The sequence below is a fragment of the Acyrthosiphon pisum genome, chromosome A1 (assembly GCF_005508785.2).
Source record: "Acyrthosiphon pisum isolate AL4f chromosome A1, pea_aphid_22Mar2018_4r6ur, whole genome shotgun sequence".
Classification (NCBI taxonomy): domain Eukaryota; kingdom Metazoa; phylum Arthropoda; class Insecta; order Hemiptera; family Aphididae; genus Acyrthosiphon; species Acyrthosiphon pisum.
The window spans coordinates 10,747,597-10,765,918 of record NC_042494.1 but is presented as its reverse complement, the minus strand read 5'-3'; the positions used below and the strand labels follow the sequence as shown (position 1 = coordinate 10,765,918).

The window sequence follows — 18,322 nt, the reverse complement described above, 5'->3', positions numbered from 1 at the left end:
TTTTATTTCATATTTCAATGACGTCATTACTAACGATAGCTAGGTACGTAAAAAGAAAACGGATAGAGCGCGTAATAAAGAAATGGTACATAGAGAGAGGAAAATATACTTATGATTACTTGCCAATACCACCAAAAAAATGTAGCATACCAATGTACAGACTAGATAGTTACTACAATAAATGGAGGGGAAATTGTAAACAATATTTTTGATATATTAAGAAAAACAGTATGAAATAGTACATAGTCTGAATGTGCATTAAACATAATTAGACGTTCGTGAAAAGTCGATCTCTTTGAGACAGTTTCAGTTCGCGGTAACTGTACATTTTTCGTTGATAATGTTTTTTTACAATCCAACTTAAATAAACACACACTGTGATAAAATATTTTACCAGCTATACTATTATTTATTATAATACCAACGGGAATATTTTATCGCTCAATGGAAGTAAGTACATACTATAATATAGTATATTATTTTTAATAAAAATTATTTTATTGTACAAATAGAAATGTATATAATATCATCAAATACCTACTTAAAACTAAACTATTAATCAAGGTAAATACTTATATTTATTTATAGAATACAAATAATTTCATGAAGTACCTTTGTTGTCAAACTATCATGTATTGTTTCAAAAAAAAAAAAATCAAACTTAAATTAATGGAGTATAATGGGTAGGTAATTCATAGTAAATTGTATTCATAAATAAATCTACAAATTAATTGTATTCTTACTTCAAAGATTTATATTCATCTACACCTCAGTAATATTAAATTTTTAAAATTTTAAAATAATTACCTTGTTATTTATTTTCATGAAAAAAAAAAAATAATACGAAACTTGGATATTATGATTTTAAAAAAGTAATAACTTGATATGATAGATTATAGTATGTTATGGTTTATAAATGGAAAATAACATAAATACAATGTATTGTGTATGCGCTATACATACATACCTAGTTTTAAAAATAATTCATAAAACATATTATAGGTACCTGGTACAAGTATTACATTAATTTCTACTTTTCTTTAATTACTTCAATAATATATCAAACATGTTTTTATCAATATTAATACATAACATGTTGAAATTAAAGTCTTTTAGGATTAAATAAAATAAATTATATCAATTGGTATACATTTTAAAATAGTTTAAAATTTAAAAACGTAGAACATTTATAGTAAATTAATATTAAAAAATAATAAGATGTATAAGCAATACGCATTAAATGCCATTAATCAACACTTCATAAACATTTATGTACCGACTAGTTTTGCATAGTAATTTTATTTTAAGTAAAATATTTCTCATTTAAAAAAAAAAAATAATAATTTAAAATGATTATTTTATTGGTATACATTTCATACCTATATGAAATAATAATATTATTATATATTGTGTCATATAATAGTAGTTATAAGGCACTAGCTGATAGTTTGAAGTTAATCTGAATATTTAATAATAATATAGACGTGTTAAAAAGTCACTGGTAACGTCCCAAGTTCCAAGTTCCTACGAATAATATATTTTGAAGTACTACAAAAAAATAACTAAAATCGTTATTTTTTTCTTTCGTTTAAGTACCTATACAATTTTTTCAACATTTCAGCTTGAAATATCTACAAAAAAAATTGTCTGCTTATATTTTTAGAATTTAAGAATACTGCAAGAAAAACATATTGAGTATCTATTATAATACATTGTTAAACCTTAGCTATTAAAATGTAAAATTAAATACATTTTTACCTACAATATAATTTGCAAATGTCCATGGTATTCAACATTTATTGAATTATAAACATTAAACTTTTTAAAAATGTAGTTAACTACGCAATTAATTCAGTTTTTTTAATTTCTATAATACCTACAACATATAAGAAATCTTGTTTTAAATTATGAAGATTTTTACCAAGACTAACTGCATACAAAAAACAAAAATATTTAAATATTCTGAATGCCTATTTAAAACATTTAATATCATTGCATTATAGAAAATCATAATTATTTAAGAAATAATTTTTAAATTGTTTACGATTAAAATTTTTTATTTACAAAAAAATAACAAAAAACGTTTGATAATGAATTGTCATTTTATGCAATGTCATCAAAATCTAAGTTTTAATCGTTTATGAAAAATATGTGCTAATTTTTTTTTATACACAAGCTTTGGGCGTAAAAATTGAAAATTATTTGAATCCTTGACTACAAAATTATTTACGCATTTTATGAATTATTCAAATTCAGTAAATATTTTTACTTAAAATTATTATAAATATTTAATATTTTTTAACTGTAGTAAGCACAACTTATGTTAAATTTTGTACTAAATAGTCAAGTTTTTGACGAAAAAAAAATTGTATAAATAACTCGAAAATAACTAAAATATTTTGAAAACTATATAAAGAAAAATAATATTTTTAAAAAAGCTAGTATAAATAATTGGTGAATAATTCAAGTCTTCTCTATTAATTTATTAACTACAACAAAAACAATATTTATTTTGTCAAAATCTAGTATTGCGCAAATATTTCCATATTTCCCTTAATTTTTTTCTAAAGATTATTTTAAAAAGTATTTGTAGTTTTTAGTTTTAACGCTCAATGTAGTACCCATGTCCAATTTAATACCATAAATTATCTTCAATGTTTAAGATTTAATTTAATAACTCAAAAATTACAAGTTCAAATTTTGATTTATATGAATAACGTTTTTTTTAAAAATCATCTGTTTAAAAATCTACACAAATTATAGTTTAAAAAGAAAGTCAGTATTGACATGGGATACTCCTAAAATTAAAAAAAGAAATTGAATATCAGAAAAATGGCTTTAATACACAAAGGTTATTAGGTATATAGTTATATTTACTATTTTTATATATTACAATTTAAAAATATGGTATTTTAATATTATAAAAAATTCTAAAAACAGAATTAATAAGCATTATTTTAATGAATAAAATCTTTTTTACATTTTTATATATCCATTTTTCTACTATAAATCGTTAAACCGAAGATTTTTAAAATTTAGTTAATTATTATTAATAATTATAATTTTAAAATCAAAGCCCCGGCCCATAGTAATTCTAAAACTATAATCATGGATTATTAATCTATTATCCTTAATAGCACTTGATTAATATTACGTGAACAGAAAAAGTGTCCTCAGAAATACTACAATATTTTATGACACAAAACAAATACATTATGATATCATTTTTTTATTATAACTTAAATTATTATTATTGTTCAGAAAAAAAAAAAAAATACGGTTATTATGATATGGCCAATGCGGGTAAATTCGCCTCTATGGAGTGTAAATCTCCCTTTGATCCGTGAGTGGTATAAATGTATAATTTATTTGTTCCACAAACATCTGAAATGCCCACCATCTTTACGGATTCACGAATAGTTTTTTTAAGTTTTATTCTTACTGATGTTATGTACGATCAATTATTGTATATTATGTTTTATTTTTTAATATATAAATAGTTAAAATGTCTATGGACCAGCAAAAAAATAAATTCTTATTGTAAACGTAATACAGCTGATTTAAAAATAATATTCTTATTAATATAAAAATTTGATTTTCAGAAACAAAAATGGTTATTCTTAACGTTGTTATTGACCTATGCGTTAGCCGAGCACGGCAAAAAGTCATCTAATAGTAAACAGATCGATAATGCAGAAGAGTCTACAGAATCAAAACCACCAGAAAAACGTGGTTTAAATAATGTGCTCGGATATGGCCAAGGAACTAATTCACATTCGTCGCCGGAAAGTTCGGATTATTCGGGGTATACATTTGGTAATAATAATGGTCGAGATGGTAACGAAGGGGATAGTGAACAGCTATCTGCTAACAATGAAAACCACAACACTGGTAATAACGGTTTCAGTCACTTCTTTTTCGAAAGGGGCGTCCCCGATAACGGGGGCCAGGGGTCCAATACAGGCCATGATGACCATCATAGCTCAATAAGTGGAAGAAATGCCAACCATGGTTGGATGGCCAGTTTCTTTAACAACGAAGGGAAACCTGACATTTCCGGCAGAGGGCACTTTTTCACTCCAGGTAATGCCGGCGGCGGTGAACAACATGGTTTTGGTGGTCCACAGCAAGCATTTCAAGGGTACGGAAGTGGCGGAGAAAATATCGATGCACACGAATCGGCCAACAACGACGGCTATAGGAGCCACGTCGGCGGTTATGGTGGAGGTGGTTTTGGAGGCGGTGGACACGGAGGAGGTGGCGGACATGGCGGAGGAGGCGGGCATGGAGGAGGAGGTGGATACGGAGGAGGAGGTGGACATGGAGGTGGTGGATTTGGAGCAGGTGGATTTGGATCAGGCGGTCATGGCTACGGACATGGAGGACATGTCAGGACAGTGTATGTGACAAAAGAAGTACCAGTTCCGTATCCAGTTCACGTGGAAAAAAAAGTTCTCTACCCCGTCCGAGTACCATACGAAAAACCCGTGCCGTATCCCGTCCATAGACCATATCCGGTACACATCGAGAAACAAGTGCCCTACCCGGTCAGAGTACACGTACCGCAACCATACCCTGTAACAGTGGAGAAACACGTACCGTTTCCGGTAAAAGTGCACGTGGAGAAACCTGTGGCGGTACACATACCAAAGCCTTATCCAGTATACATCGAGAAAAAAGTACCAGTGGCTGTAGACCATCCGGTCCCGTATCCCGTGAAAATACCTATAGACCGTCCGGTGCCCATACACATACCGGTAGATAAGCCAATACCGTATCCAGTGGAAAGGAAAGTACCATATCCCGTCAAAGTGCCGGTTGACAGACCGTATCCGGTCCACGTACCCAAACCATATCCCGTGCACGTTGACAGGCCAGTACCGTATGCGGTCAAAGTTCCGGTCAAAGTACCGGTCAAAGTGCCCGTTCCTTACCCGGTGGAAGTCAAAGTCCCAGTTCACATACCGGTGCACACCCAATCGCAGCACGGCTACGGTAACGAGCCGACAAAATACAACCATCAACAACAACAACAACAACAACAACAACAACAACAACAACAACATCAACATCAACCACAACAACAACAACAACACCATGACTCGTATAGACAAGGTGGGCTACTAAATCAAGAGAGCTCGTCGGACACTACCGGATTCGGTACTGCATTCGTAAACAATTACGAAAACGGTTTTACCTCGTTCGGCAGTGGCCAAGATCAAGGGACGCCAGACGCCTATGGTGGTAATGAAGACTACGGATCTTCACATGGATGATCCGTGTGAAAATTTACCAATTTATATACCATAGTAAGTGACATTTGCTGCCATTTTATCGAGCTCGTTGCGCTCAACGCAACTGAGCATATTATTTTAGACTTGTATAACACTGTAATAATAATATAATAGGTACATACTAAACATACCAATAAAAATAATATTTGTACACTTTATTGTCATATCAGTAATACATTTTACTATAGTTATAATAGTCCTTAGCGTAATGATATTTTGTAGACACTGTCGCGGTATCTAATACCCGTACGTAAGCCCTCTTATAAGTTATAATATTATCGACGGGTTCAACGGTCCACGATATCACCCCAACCTTGAATTTCCTAAAAATTTGTTCTATAGAAATATATTTTATTCGACGTGTGGAACGCGACTCGGTGCAGGCGGACCGCCGACTCGGCGGTTTTCAATTCCGTGTCGTACGGCTTAATGCGGAAAAAAAATTCGTAAATTGAAAAGTCTGCAACGCGACAAATAATAATAATATGTGGATGTCAGTCGGTCTGTTCCGGCTTGTAAAATGAGCTCCATTATTTATTTAGCAATCCCCGCACACGCAATCCCGCGTATCCGTGTTTTCCCATTTGCAGTACCGGTGGTGTTACAGCGTAGATCGCGAAAAATGCCAGAAGACCAATTACTGATTATTTCGGTTGTTATAACATTTTTTGAAAACTAAAATGAATTCCGCTTTCGTTTCCCGTCCGGTGTCGCGGAGTGTACACGCGTATTTTAACAATACAACGACAACGACGACATACCGAATTATAGAAGAAGAAACCGAAACCGTCCGTTGTCCGTATGCGGTTTCCCCCCCGACTGCCAGAATATATAACGACCACCTGTACATGTACCAATAGTGCGTACCGACAAAACCGTCGCCTGTTGACAAAACTACACGGTATAGTTCTATTAAATGGGTATTTGATATTCGCAAATACGCCATAATATTGTTATACTGTGTTCATTATTATTATTATTATTATTATTATGATTACGAAATTATCGCATTGAGCGACAGGTATTGTCGACGTTATATACAGTGAAACTACGCCGCGAAAATACGAAATACCGTAACCATGTTATAATATAAAATACAGGTACTTAATCATGTAAGTGTAACTACCATTTGAAATTATACACATGGGTACTTACCCAATGTAAGGAATGTTGGCGGGCACGTGATATTTTGATCCCGGATCGAAATCTGTTTCGGACCGGAGTACTGGAGGCTTGACACCGCCAAGTCGTTCTCTAAATAATTTTTAAAAAAAAACCACACAGTCAATTTTTATAGTTATTTTTTTTAATCTGAAATATAAAAACGATAAGTAATGAATATAGAATATGGATCGTTGTTAAAACAATTATAGGTAAACTACATAGGTATCTATGAAAAATGTATAGAATTGTTATTTTTTTTTTTTTAATCTTATATAGTTTTTAATAGTATTTAGTTCTAAGATAATCGATATTGATCAATACCTAAGTATTTTGTATACTTAAAATACGTTTAAAAAATATGATTATTCTTTTATAGACCTTCAAAAAATATATTTTAATAATTTGCCTACCTAATCATTGTTATATTATTATACCCACTCATTTAAAATAACTCCTTATAGTCTTATACCATATCACATACCAACATATTTATTAAGCCATTTATTTATCTTTAGTTAAAACAAAAAATACATAATATTGCTCAAGACAATAATAATTCATATTCAATTTGTAGTTTACCTACCAAAATTTAACTTTAACACGAATTACATTGTAATTTAAATATAGACTATCAGTCATCACAGATCATAATATTATTATGCCTTTTAAAATGTTTACATAATTACATTTTGTTATTGACAAAATAAACACGTAGTGATTAGTATCATATTATACAAAATTATTCGATTTTCCTGATAGTTAAAATACTTATAATATCAACGTACAAAAAAAGTCGATAACTGCTATGTACCACATCGATATTAAAAATGTAGGTATATAGAGTAAAAGTAAATATGAAATTGAATGTGTTAATAATAATATTGTTCATTTGTAATTTGAATTTTGAATATTGGTAAAATAAAATATTTTAAACTTCTTGAGTATCTACCTATCTACAGATAATACTATAATTTGATAAAATGTTTGCATAATATAGTTTAACAGATTATAAAAATATATAATCTAAACATTATAATTTTTTTTTTTTTATTAGGTTTTTTTTAAGTCTTCGACAACTAAGGTCATTAGCCTACATATATATTATAGATAATTATATGGAAGTAATTTGTATATATAAAATGTGTACTTTATATTACTATTATATGATATAGTCGGTACTATATCTCCATAATATCATACTTAATATTATGTACACAAACTATAGACATTGTTCATATCAAACATTTTAAGTTTAAAAAAAAAAAAATTCTAACTTGTATTAGTATACATATTGTAATTAATTTTATTTTAATATAAACGTTTGAGAATGAAATTTAAATTGCATATAATATAGTAACCTATCTTTTCAAATGAATAAATTATCGACCACCTATATTCTAACCTTGACATTTATATTTAACTTGATAAAAATATTTCATGTGAATTATGAATTTTAAATTATCATTGATGGAAATATTATAATGAATCATTCTATACAATAAGTTAAATTTAAGTGTTATATTATTTTATTACACAAAGACATATTATAATATAATACAGGTACTAGGTAGTAGGTAAGTATAAAATATTATATATAAAGTCATATTTTTGAGCAATGAAAATGTCTATACTATTACCTACATCATAGTTATTATTCTGAAATGTAGCCATTTATAAATTTGTAATAATATTAGATACCTATTTATGTGATATGGTAAATAGGTACCTATAAAAAACTATTAACTTTTCTACTCATGTCAAAATCATAATTTATCGTTGAACATTTATTTATTTTTAACTATTTGTAAGCCAATTATTAAAATTAACCATTGTATACGTTTTATATTTTATATTTTACATTATTATCAATATGAACCGAATTACCAGTTTCTGAAATTCGAGTATAAACAATATTAGGTACCAAGGTCATTAATATTTATTATATATTAATACAAATAATAATAACAGGTAAAATAATAGTATGTATAAGCATTTTTATGCCTATATGGCTATATGAAATAAATAATAACGACACATTATTTATTCCAACGAAAGTAGTTTAATTGTAAAATAGGTATCTATCAAGGACAGTGTATTAGTGTAACACTGTAATAGTGTATTAATTATATCAACCGATAAATACATAAACTGTAGCCAGTAAAAGTACAGTCCAAATTAAGAACGGCGACGGATAACGTTTCCAGGAATAAATGTCAAAAATATTCAGATACAAGAATGGATTTGAAAAAAAATTGGAGAATGACAATTTAGTAGATATATTATCTACCAACATTTTGAACACCTAGTAACATTCTTGAAAATTATTAATTCAAAGTCATCCATGTATTTTTTAAAATGTAGTCATTATTATTATTATTATTATATGTTAGATGAAAATTCATAATAATATTATGTAAAACACACAGATGGCACACATACGAATTTCATAATTTTGTTTCGTCGTTAATTGAAGTTGCAATATTTTCATCGCCTATGATAAACGAGATTATTTAACCACGTTGTTTACGACATTATAACTTATAAGCCACTTAGATCAAATACCCAAGATAATGCTTTAGAAATACGATCCGGAAAACCAACACACATTTAGGAAACGCAAGACGTCATCGTGTCTTATTACTCTGTTAAGTTAGATTAGGCACACTGTCGTATTTCTCGAGTTGTATTTTAAATGTTGAATGGCTAAAGTACTAATATTAATAAAAATAAAAATAAATTATACATTGATTGTTACTCACACACACACACACACACACACACACACAATTTAACATAATTTTAAATTTTATATTCGTTGATGTTATAAAAAACGTGTTGGATTTAATTGTGAGCTAGTTTTAAAAACTAATTAAAAACTTATTGCAGACATGAAGTATTATAAAATACGTTATTCGGATAGAATCTTTTTCATAAAATATAATATAATTTATGATATTTCCACTAAAATTATGAACTTCCACTAAAACTTTCCACTAAAAATGTTCAGATTTACACATAATAATTAAATATTTAATCATACAATAGATGCTTTCATTATAATTAATTAATAATATTGTTTCATATAATACTTTAACAATGTTAATTTGATTTTAGACTTCTCTAAACCGTTATTACGGAAATAACGGCAAATGCTTAAATGCAAGTAAATTGCATATACAGAACGCCTGCAGGTGGTGGAAAGAAAATCAACTTTAAACATCAATTTTAATATTTTACGTAATGAATTAAGAACAACATGATAATATATTGATAACATTGATTAATTTGAACATTTAATTATTTAAATACATAATATTATATGTAATGCACTTAAAATAATCTTATTAATTTAAATTTTATATTATGATACAATTAATATTCATTGTTGGGCATTTTTAACCAGACATTTTTTTAATGGTCCTTATAACCTATAGACTCACATAAACATACTAAGTAGGTACCTAAATTTCTTTAAATTCTACATACATATTAGGTATAATAATAGTAGTCACCGTAATTTTAACTACCTATAATTTATGATATAATTTGAATCGTATTACAATTTACAAATTAACATGATCTAATTATTATACCTATACGCAGTGCCGCAACTAGCGGGGGGACTGGGGATGCGAAGCACCCCCAAATAGGCCTCCTTTCCACTTAAGTGGGGCCCCCCAAAACTCAAACGGCTATACTATACCTAATGGCTAATAGCCTAATACTCACTATACCTATGACCACTACATAAACAACAATATGATAATTTAAACAGGTCCAACGTGAATACTGGCTATTATACTTTCTAGTAAATATTATCGTTAAATATGTAATTTACCGTAAATCCCACCAATGACAATTGTATCTCTCCTTGTGCGTGGTCCCTTTGAATATATCCCACCGCCATAAGTCGAGTGCCAAGCTAAAAGGCAAAAATGTAAGCTTGTCCATCGCCAATCCAAACAAATAGTTTATGTTATGGGGAATGTCATCAACAGAGTTCAATATCAGTCCCAGCGTTTGCAAATGCTTTGGGGTTGACACAGAGAGCGATATTGCCTCGCTTAGAGCTTCGTGGAATCCTTTAAAAACCAAAAATAATTTTGTATACTATTTTATTATTTATAATCTAAATAAATTTAACAAATATACCTGGATTGGCACCATCACGATACACTTTTGGTTGTTTTTTGTAATTCAAAAAATATTGTACATGAGCCATTTCATGATGGACAGTGATAAAATCTTTCATATTAACTTGGGTGCACATTTTAATCCTAAAAAAACATATCAAACTTATAATAGAGCAGATAACGAAATCAAAAAATCAAATATCACAACATTTACTTTTCACAATATTATATTAGTTATTTATTATTAATTATTTATTAAGGGCTCATAGATCAATTATGTATCGATATACTATAACATTTGAACTAAACTTGTAGCATTCGACATTCATAATTAATAAGTAATTAATATAATTATCAGTTATCATAGTTTAGTTCTTGTTTTATTTTGCTCAAATTATTCCAAAATAAAATGTCCCAACTTTAAATTTGACATTAAAAAATACGTTTTAAGTAATGAACTAATAACAATCTATAGGTAAGTACCTAATATTTAATATTAAAATTCAAAAAATTAACAATTGTAATGCTTTTAAATCTGAAAAATTCATTGTTTACAATAGTAAAACTTTTTATATATAAACAATTCTTTTTAACAACTTTGAAATTCACAATATTTTTTTATAATTGCAATAAGCAGAATAGAAAACTAGTTTTTAAATGGTTATAGTTTTTAAATTTTACACCATTTATATTTGCAAATTAATACTTTTGAAGTTCTCAGAAATGTATCGATATACATTTTACCACATTTTTTCATGATTTTTATGTTTTGTTAAGACAGTATAATTTCTTAGAATATTAATTACTTTTTATAATTTAAGATAAAATTTTAAAGAAATTGTATTACTGATATAATAGTATTCTGTACATTATTTAGATACTTAGCTTTTAATTCTCATCACCCTCTAAACTTACTTGATTGTAACGATATTAAATAATAATGTACAAAACAGTCTCAAGTTTAAATTTATCTCCTAAATATTGTTTATTATAAACGATTATGTTAGAAAACATTATGTAGGTATTTAAAATGGTTACATTTTATGTACTAGGGACCTATTATACAACATACTATATGCTACTAAAATGAACAAAAAAGTACATTTTAAAAAAGGTAAAATTGTTTTAAAATAATTAGTGTCCTTAAGTAAATAAAAATTTACCTTGTATCTATAACATTTATAACTGCCGTATTATATATTATTATTATCGTACATAAAAATCATAATATTCTAATAATTATAAAAATTAAAGGTTACCCCGTTATAAATAAATTATGTGTATTTATAATAAAGTATTTTCTATAAGTATTATTTTTTTTTCCTTTTTCAAATCCTTACTTCGAAGAAATTTTTATATATTTTATAATTTTCATAAATTTTTTTTATTGATTAGAAGATTTACATTTTTACTTTTATTTCACAATTTGTATGGTTATATTTATTATATTTCCTAGCTGTTTCTGAACATTTCGATTGGGTCATTTATGGATAAAATGCAGGAAAGCCTAACATTATTTTTCCAGATATTAATATTAACCTATAATCTTGTCTGTTGCAAAAATCCCAAGCAGAAGGTTGACAAATTATAGGCTGTCCTGGAAGTTCCTCTAAGACTGAATTGGCCCAAAAAGATTGAGGCATTGAACTCATGTTTAACGATATGAAAAATTCTTCTGCCACTCTAAACATTGCAGCTGGTGTGTATCCCTGTGAGTAAATAATATATATATATATTACTTTGGAACATTAATTTCATACTTTTTCTTTTAATAGTAATATAATAATACGATGTATACAATCCATCAACAAAATTAGTATACACACCTGTTTGATCATTTGTGGTGTGACATCCAAATAATTTTTTCCCGGATACGGTATGGTCAAGTCTAAAATATTTTCCCAAGACTGACCCCACATGTTTCCTAAAGTACATAATGTATATATATAAAAAAAAAATTAAATTATAAAACAAATTACAACATTCAAAATGATATAATATTACAACCTAAGATATGGGCGGGCAATGGTGCTTCTCGACTTATTCTCTCGGGCCCGTAAAGATCCCGTAACTTCTTTCTGACGTAGGCATGGAGTTGTTCGTATAAGGGTTTTATTTGTTCCCAAGCGTCTTCCAATTCAAATCTCATCGAGGGTGATTCGTACGGAAATTTCCACATTTCAGACGCATCCGATACATCTATAGATAATACATAGGTAAGTAGTAAAATATAATTCAATCAAGTATTCAACAGTGGCTGGAAACATAATTCAAAATCAGAAACGTACTGTTTAATAAAGCTGCTTGATTGCTAACATCTACTAGCTGTTCAAACATGTCTCTGACTTTTTGTCCTGTTCTTCTTCTCCATTCTATCCAAGTGTGTTGTAGTTCGTTCCAATCTCGACTCCGAGACATTATCATGTTCAAATCTAGAGTAAGAAAATCATTTACATGTAATTACCTGTGTATTCTGAAACAGTTTACATAATCATATCCCAAATATCACTTATTGCAAACACATACCTGGGTCTAACCTGAGACCACATTTCAACGGTTCGTCGAAAGCGCAAACAGAAGCGCTATTATAAACAGCTAACATGTCGTTTATGAGCCGGTTGTACTAAAAAAAAAAAAAATAAACAAAATATTAATCGTTATTATACGCGATTTGCATAATTTTACGTTTAGAAAAAAGTACCCACTGAAAAAGAAATGTACGTAAATGAACGGAATTTACTGTATTTGTAATGAGATTCAAAAAATTATCATGTCTTTTGTTAGGAAAAAAACCCAAACCAAGTCAATGAAAAAATAGAATAAATTGTAAATATTTTGGAACACTGTTTCACTTTAACAGAAGTTCATTAAACTTAGTAATATAACTGCGCACTATATATTATTAGTATATGTTATTAAAATATTCTTACTCGACTCAGTTGTTCTTGTGGTAGTGCAGCAGGTCCTGGCATTGACAAAAACTTGAGCTGCCTTCTTAGGTTGGGATCGATGACATTGTCCAGATTCAATCTTGTCATTATCGAAAATACTTTTCGTTGAAATTCGGAATACAACAATTGTTGCTCCAACTGCAACATTTTTCAATTTATGTTTGAATATTTGATAAATTAATAAAATATATATACATGAAATATTGTAAATATTTTATTTAGGTAGAATAATTTTTAAAAATGTAATTATTTATAACGCGTACTCAAATTCTCTGTGAATGTACTATTTGCATAAAAAAATATGCACGAATATATAATTTAACTTAATTAAATTTATTTACTAATTAATTAATAATATTATTTCAAATAATCCATTAAACAATGTTTATTTAATTTCGCGCCATCTTGAGACCGTTATAATGGAAACAACGATAAATGTTAAAATGCAAATAAATTGCATATACATAACGCCTGGTAAATGAAAAGAAATTCATTGCGGAACAATAGTTGTTACAGTAATTATTATTTATTACTGTTATAACATATATTGTAATGCATTTATAAGAACAGGTTACAACATAATGATATCTTGATAACATTGACAAATTGAATATTTAAATAAATGTCATCTCAATAATATCTCATTTAATTATATTTTTATTTATATTATGGTACAGATATTCATTGAGTGTCTTGGGGTGGCGTAGTAGTTGCATTCAGTCACAAAACGTGTTCTCAGTGCAAGTACCGGCGTTTTACTACCGGTGTTACTAGTTCCCGGATTTTAGTGACACATCAAATCCTTGCCACACATACACACATGTGTTCCAATCCAATCGTATTACCCCCCCACCCACCCCTACAAACAGCTAATGGTCATAGTCACCAGTAAAAAATAAAAAAATAAAAATAATATTCATTAATGGTTTAATAATTTATCCGAATACCATAATACAAAAAAAAATGTATTACATGTTTCTACTAAAAATGTTCAATATTTATTTATAGGTAGGTATAACCATCAGTATAATCTTGTTTAATATATTTGCACACTCCAATTTCAAATTTCCTTTATAATAAAAATACATAAATTGTTCTTTAAGTTCTGAAGAATTGTATTCAAATCATTTTTTTATAGGTCCTCCTCCCTACGCGTTCGCAAAATTACGTCAATTATGTTAAAAATATTTAAGACACTGACCGGAAACATTACTTATACATAATAATTATACTATACTACTGTACGGCTTGTACATTATAATACTCCGAACGTTTCAGAAAGATAATCGTTGATCATAATATACTAAACACACAACATAATAATATCATGTATACATCGTATATACATTATATACGACGAAACGCTTAGGTACAATGTCTATACTATAATCTCTCGACGGGGAAGACAATATCTATTATATTATATAGGTAGGTACCTATATACGTTGTGAATCATATCTTATGATATTATACGTTATACTACACACTCCTACAACTACAACTGTGACGTAGTAAATGATACGCAACTATTCGGACCACGCGAGAACGGATATTACCAACTATATAGGTACTATAGGTACCTAACCTAACCTATGATATACGTCCAAACACAGATTTCATATACCGTCAAGGCTGACCACGGGGTTCCCGTGCAATTTTGGTCAAGATTCACATACCTCTGGTCTCACGCTTACGGGACGAACAATGCGCCGTCGTAGCGGATAAAACGGAATAATAATATTTTCTAATCGTTACGCCACGGACGATGAGAGCTAATTTGATTTTGTAATTTCACGTAGGTATATATATTAGGCGTACTCTATACATACGTACCATGCGCCTGTATAATATATTGTACGCGGGAAGGGACGAGTGAAATATTATTATTATAATAATATTATCGTGTCGGGTAGGTACGACGAAATCGTAATCCTCATTTAGCGATCACCTTAAAAAAGACACAGGACGTCGACAATTGGACGACGTCGGGTGTGAGATAATAGAAACAAAATATGACGTGCGCACGCGTTCATATATAATTTAATAGTTATTGTGTAAAATACGAAACTAGGATTATTAATGGCCAGACATTCGCGTAACAAAAACGGTGGATCAAACTATATTTTTTACACACTCATGAATCTTTTTGACATAGAGATCGTCGAATTATTATATAGAAAAAAATATATCAATAGACTTGTGTATTTGCATGTAAATCATCCATAAAGTCGGGTGTTCAATGCGTTTTGTCGCACAACCAACCTCCGGAGAAGTAAAAAATTGTTGAGACGATACTGCAGCACATAATAGGTAATACTATTATTATAATAGACTTGGGATTTTTCTATAGCGTATGATATACGTAGAACTGGTCGAAGGACTCGGAGCCCAATTAGAAGACAATGTCACCCTTATTATTGTTACATCGTGTAGACCATAAAAAAAATTTGCTATATTTCAAAAAAAAAAATATGTACACCTCACGTTTAATAGACTCTGTCGTACGTGGTATCAAATATTTTTATGTATGTAAAATAGAATTTGAACATGTTTAAAAAAATATGCAAAAAAAACGTAATAAATAATATTATTTGTCGTTTCTTTTATATTATAATATATATATATATATAGGGCACTCGCGCACAACAATGTCAAGGTTGTGCGTATACGTTAGTCATGCATATCCGTCCAACTGAATAATTGTCGGTCGGTTGTAAACAAATTTTGAATTACCGCGCCAAAAGCGTCGTGGAAAAATAAAAATAACCACAAATCGTGTAGTTTTACCCGAGAAATCACTGGACGTGAGTAGGTTTTACAAACGCGATGCGGCGACGACCTTCTCATTCGGCGGTAGCCCGAGCGCGATATTATTCGCTTCTGGTCACCACCACAAAGTTTTATTGTTCAAATATAATTGTAAGTATGTCGTAGATAACCTTATTAATAAAAAAAAAAAAAAACCACCGTCGCCATAGTTTACAATTTCAATTATCGCAAATGTGTGATCGGGTCACATATACCTAAACCTAGGTAATACACGATCTCCCGTGCGTCCTCCAATCGTCCATAAATCCCAATTAGCATATGCGTACGATTGAGTTCCATGAAATATTTATAAACGATATCTAACTGATACGATGTGAAAATTCGAGTTTGGACGTGTTGTAAAGTTACGATTCGACTATTATGATTATATTATTATCGTTTAATAATTATTAATACCTACATAAAGAAAACATTATCACGTGCTTATAATAATTATTTCAATAAAATATATATTATGTAAATATGCAATGGATGTACTAAATTTTTGCGGAGAAATATTATTCAAAATTATCTCAAAACGCAGTTTTTTTTAGTTGGGTCATTATACTTGCATTATTTGATGGTTCGACGTATCGGTTATTTAAAAATATTATTTATCTTGTTTTCATATCAAACGTGCTATTTAGAATTATAACTTACCATCATTATTTGAGACTTGAGTACCTCCTCAACAGTTTTATGTATAATGTATAAGAAGTACCTTATAAGTTATAAAGTAGTAAGTCTGAACATGATATTAATATAATAAGTTAACATTTGACAGTTTAAAAATATTGAGGAAAAAAACAACAATTTATTTTCAATCTACTTGTTATAATTTATAAGACGTAATAATAACCTACAGTAAATTATACAAGTCAGAATTTAGTATAAGATCAAGAAATAATGTTTTAGTGAAGCGATAAATTCATATTAGTATACAAATTATTAAGCTATTGTAGGTATAGCTTTTATCGCGGGCCTGGCGTGGTGACTGAAAAAACATTTTTCGTAACGAAAAAGCGTGACCGTAAGATGTTATTATTATTTTCGTTATTTACAGTCTAACCAGTTGCTAAGCAAAAAAGTCTCAAATAAAATATTTCCGTACCATTATCAACAAAAAAACTTGAATTAATGTCATACAAAAATAAATATAGTCATAATTACATGATACATAGCTACAAAATTGCTATGCAATAGCTTTACCGCGGCAGTCCCCGAGTACCTCAGACCTTATTATTTTTATTAAGGGGCCCGGGGCTGGTTTTTCACATTTTCCGCAATTCTGTAAATTTTGTAAATCATATTTCATATTTTAGTTTCCACTTTAGTTATAATACTTTTCCACTTATCTACTACCCGATACCTATTTAAGAGGTGGGGGTTGATATAGCGCAGTGGTTCTTAACCATAGGGTCGCGACCCAATTTTGGGTCGCCAATAATTTGAAATGGGTCGGCTAAAATTTAAAACGTTGGTATAATATTTTTATTTTTAAGCCTTATAATATAAATAATAGATGAAACCGTTTTCGTAAATTCACAGTATTGATAATTGGTACAAAGAAGCTTATCAAATTACATTCGTTTCCGTTAATGTCAATCGATAAAGTATATTTATAGCTATAAGTTATAGTATTTGATAAGTTTTTGACCAGCATTTTTCTTAGAATCAACTATCAATGTTGTGAACATCGTATAGTACTTATTCGTGTAGTCGTGAGGTTAACGTCAACCTACCTGTACCCAGTGCGGAATAGTCGTTATTTTGTATTGTGTATTAAACATTTATAATGAGTAAACAGACATCACTTTCATCTTTTTTCATAAAACCTGTGGTAGTTAAAAATAATGAAAATGAAAAGACGGAATCAAATTCAAATGAACAAGAAATAGAGAACGACGAAATGCCTAGAAAAAGGTAAAAATATCAATGAACTACACATATAAATACATTGATAAATATATTG

The 18,322-nt window shown here is 29.2% G+C and overlaps 2 protein-coding genes across 2 annotated transcripts in view; one reads left to right on the top strand and one right to left on the bottom strand.

Moving 5' to 3' along the window:
- Positions 1 to 18,322, bottom strand: part of LOC100166321 (angiotensin-converting enzyme) — a 47,214-nt gene that overhangs the window by 25,906 nt on the left and 2,986 nt on the right. The window contains exons 3-11 of the mRNA XM_029486626.1: positions 13,522 to 13,680; positions 13,118 to 13,214; positions 12,880 to 13,023; positions 12,599 to 12,790; positions 12,418 to 12,515; positions 12,131 to 12,300; positions 10,611 to 10,735; positions 10,297 to 10,540; positions 6,450 to 6,548 (exon numbers count right to left, since the gene is read on the bottom strand). Coding sequence (XP_029342486.1) covers positions 6,450 to 6,548; positions 10,297 to 10,540; positions 10,611 to 10,735; positions 12,131 to 12,300; positions 12,418 to 12,515; positions 12,599 to 12,790; positions 12,880 to 13,023; positions 13,118 to 13,214; positions 13,522 to 13,680 — 1,328 coding nt within the window. The remainder of the gene's footprint in view (positions 1 to 6,449; positions 6,549 to 10,296; positions 10,541 to 10,610; positions 10,736 to 12,130; positions 12,301 to 12,417; positions 12,516 to 12,598; positions 12,791 to 12,879; positions 13,024 to 13,117; positions 13,215 to 13,521; positions 13,681 to 18,322) is intronic.
- Positions 216 to 6,869, top strand: LOC100164291. The gene is made up of 2 exons (XM_001943181.5): positions 216 to 450; positions 3,603 to 6,869. The coding sequence occupies exons 1-2, from the start codon at positions 445 to 447 to the stop codon at positions 5,274 to 5,276; spliced, it is 1,680 nt and encodes a 559-aa protein (XP_001943216.2). The 5' UTR covers positions 216 to 444; the 3' UTR covers positions 5,277 to 6,869.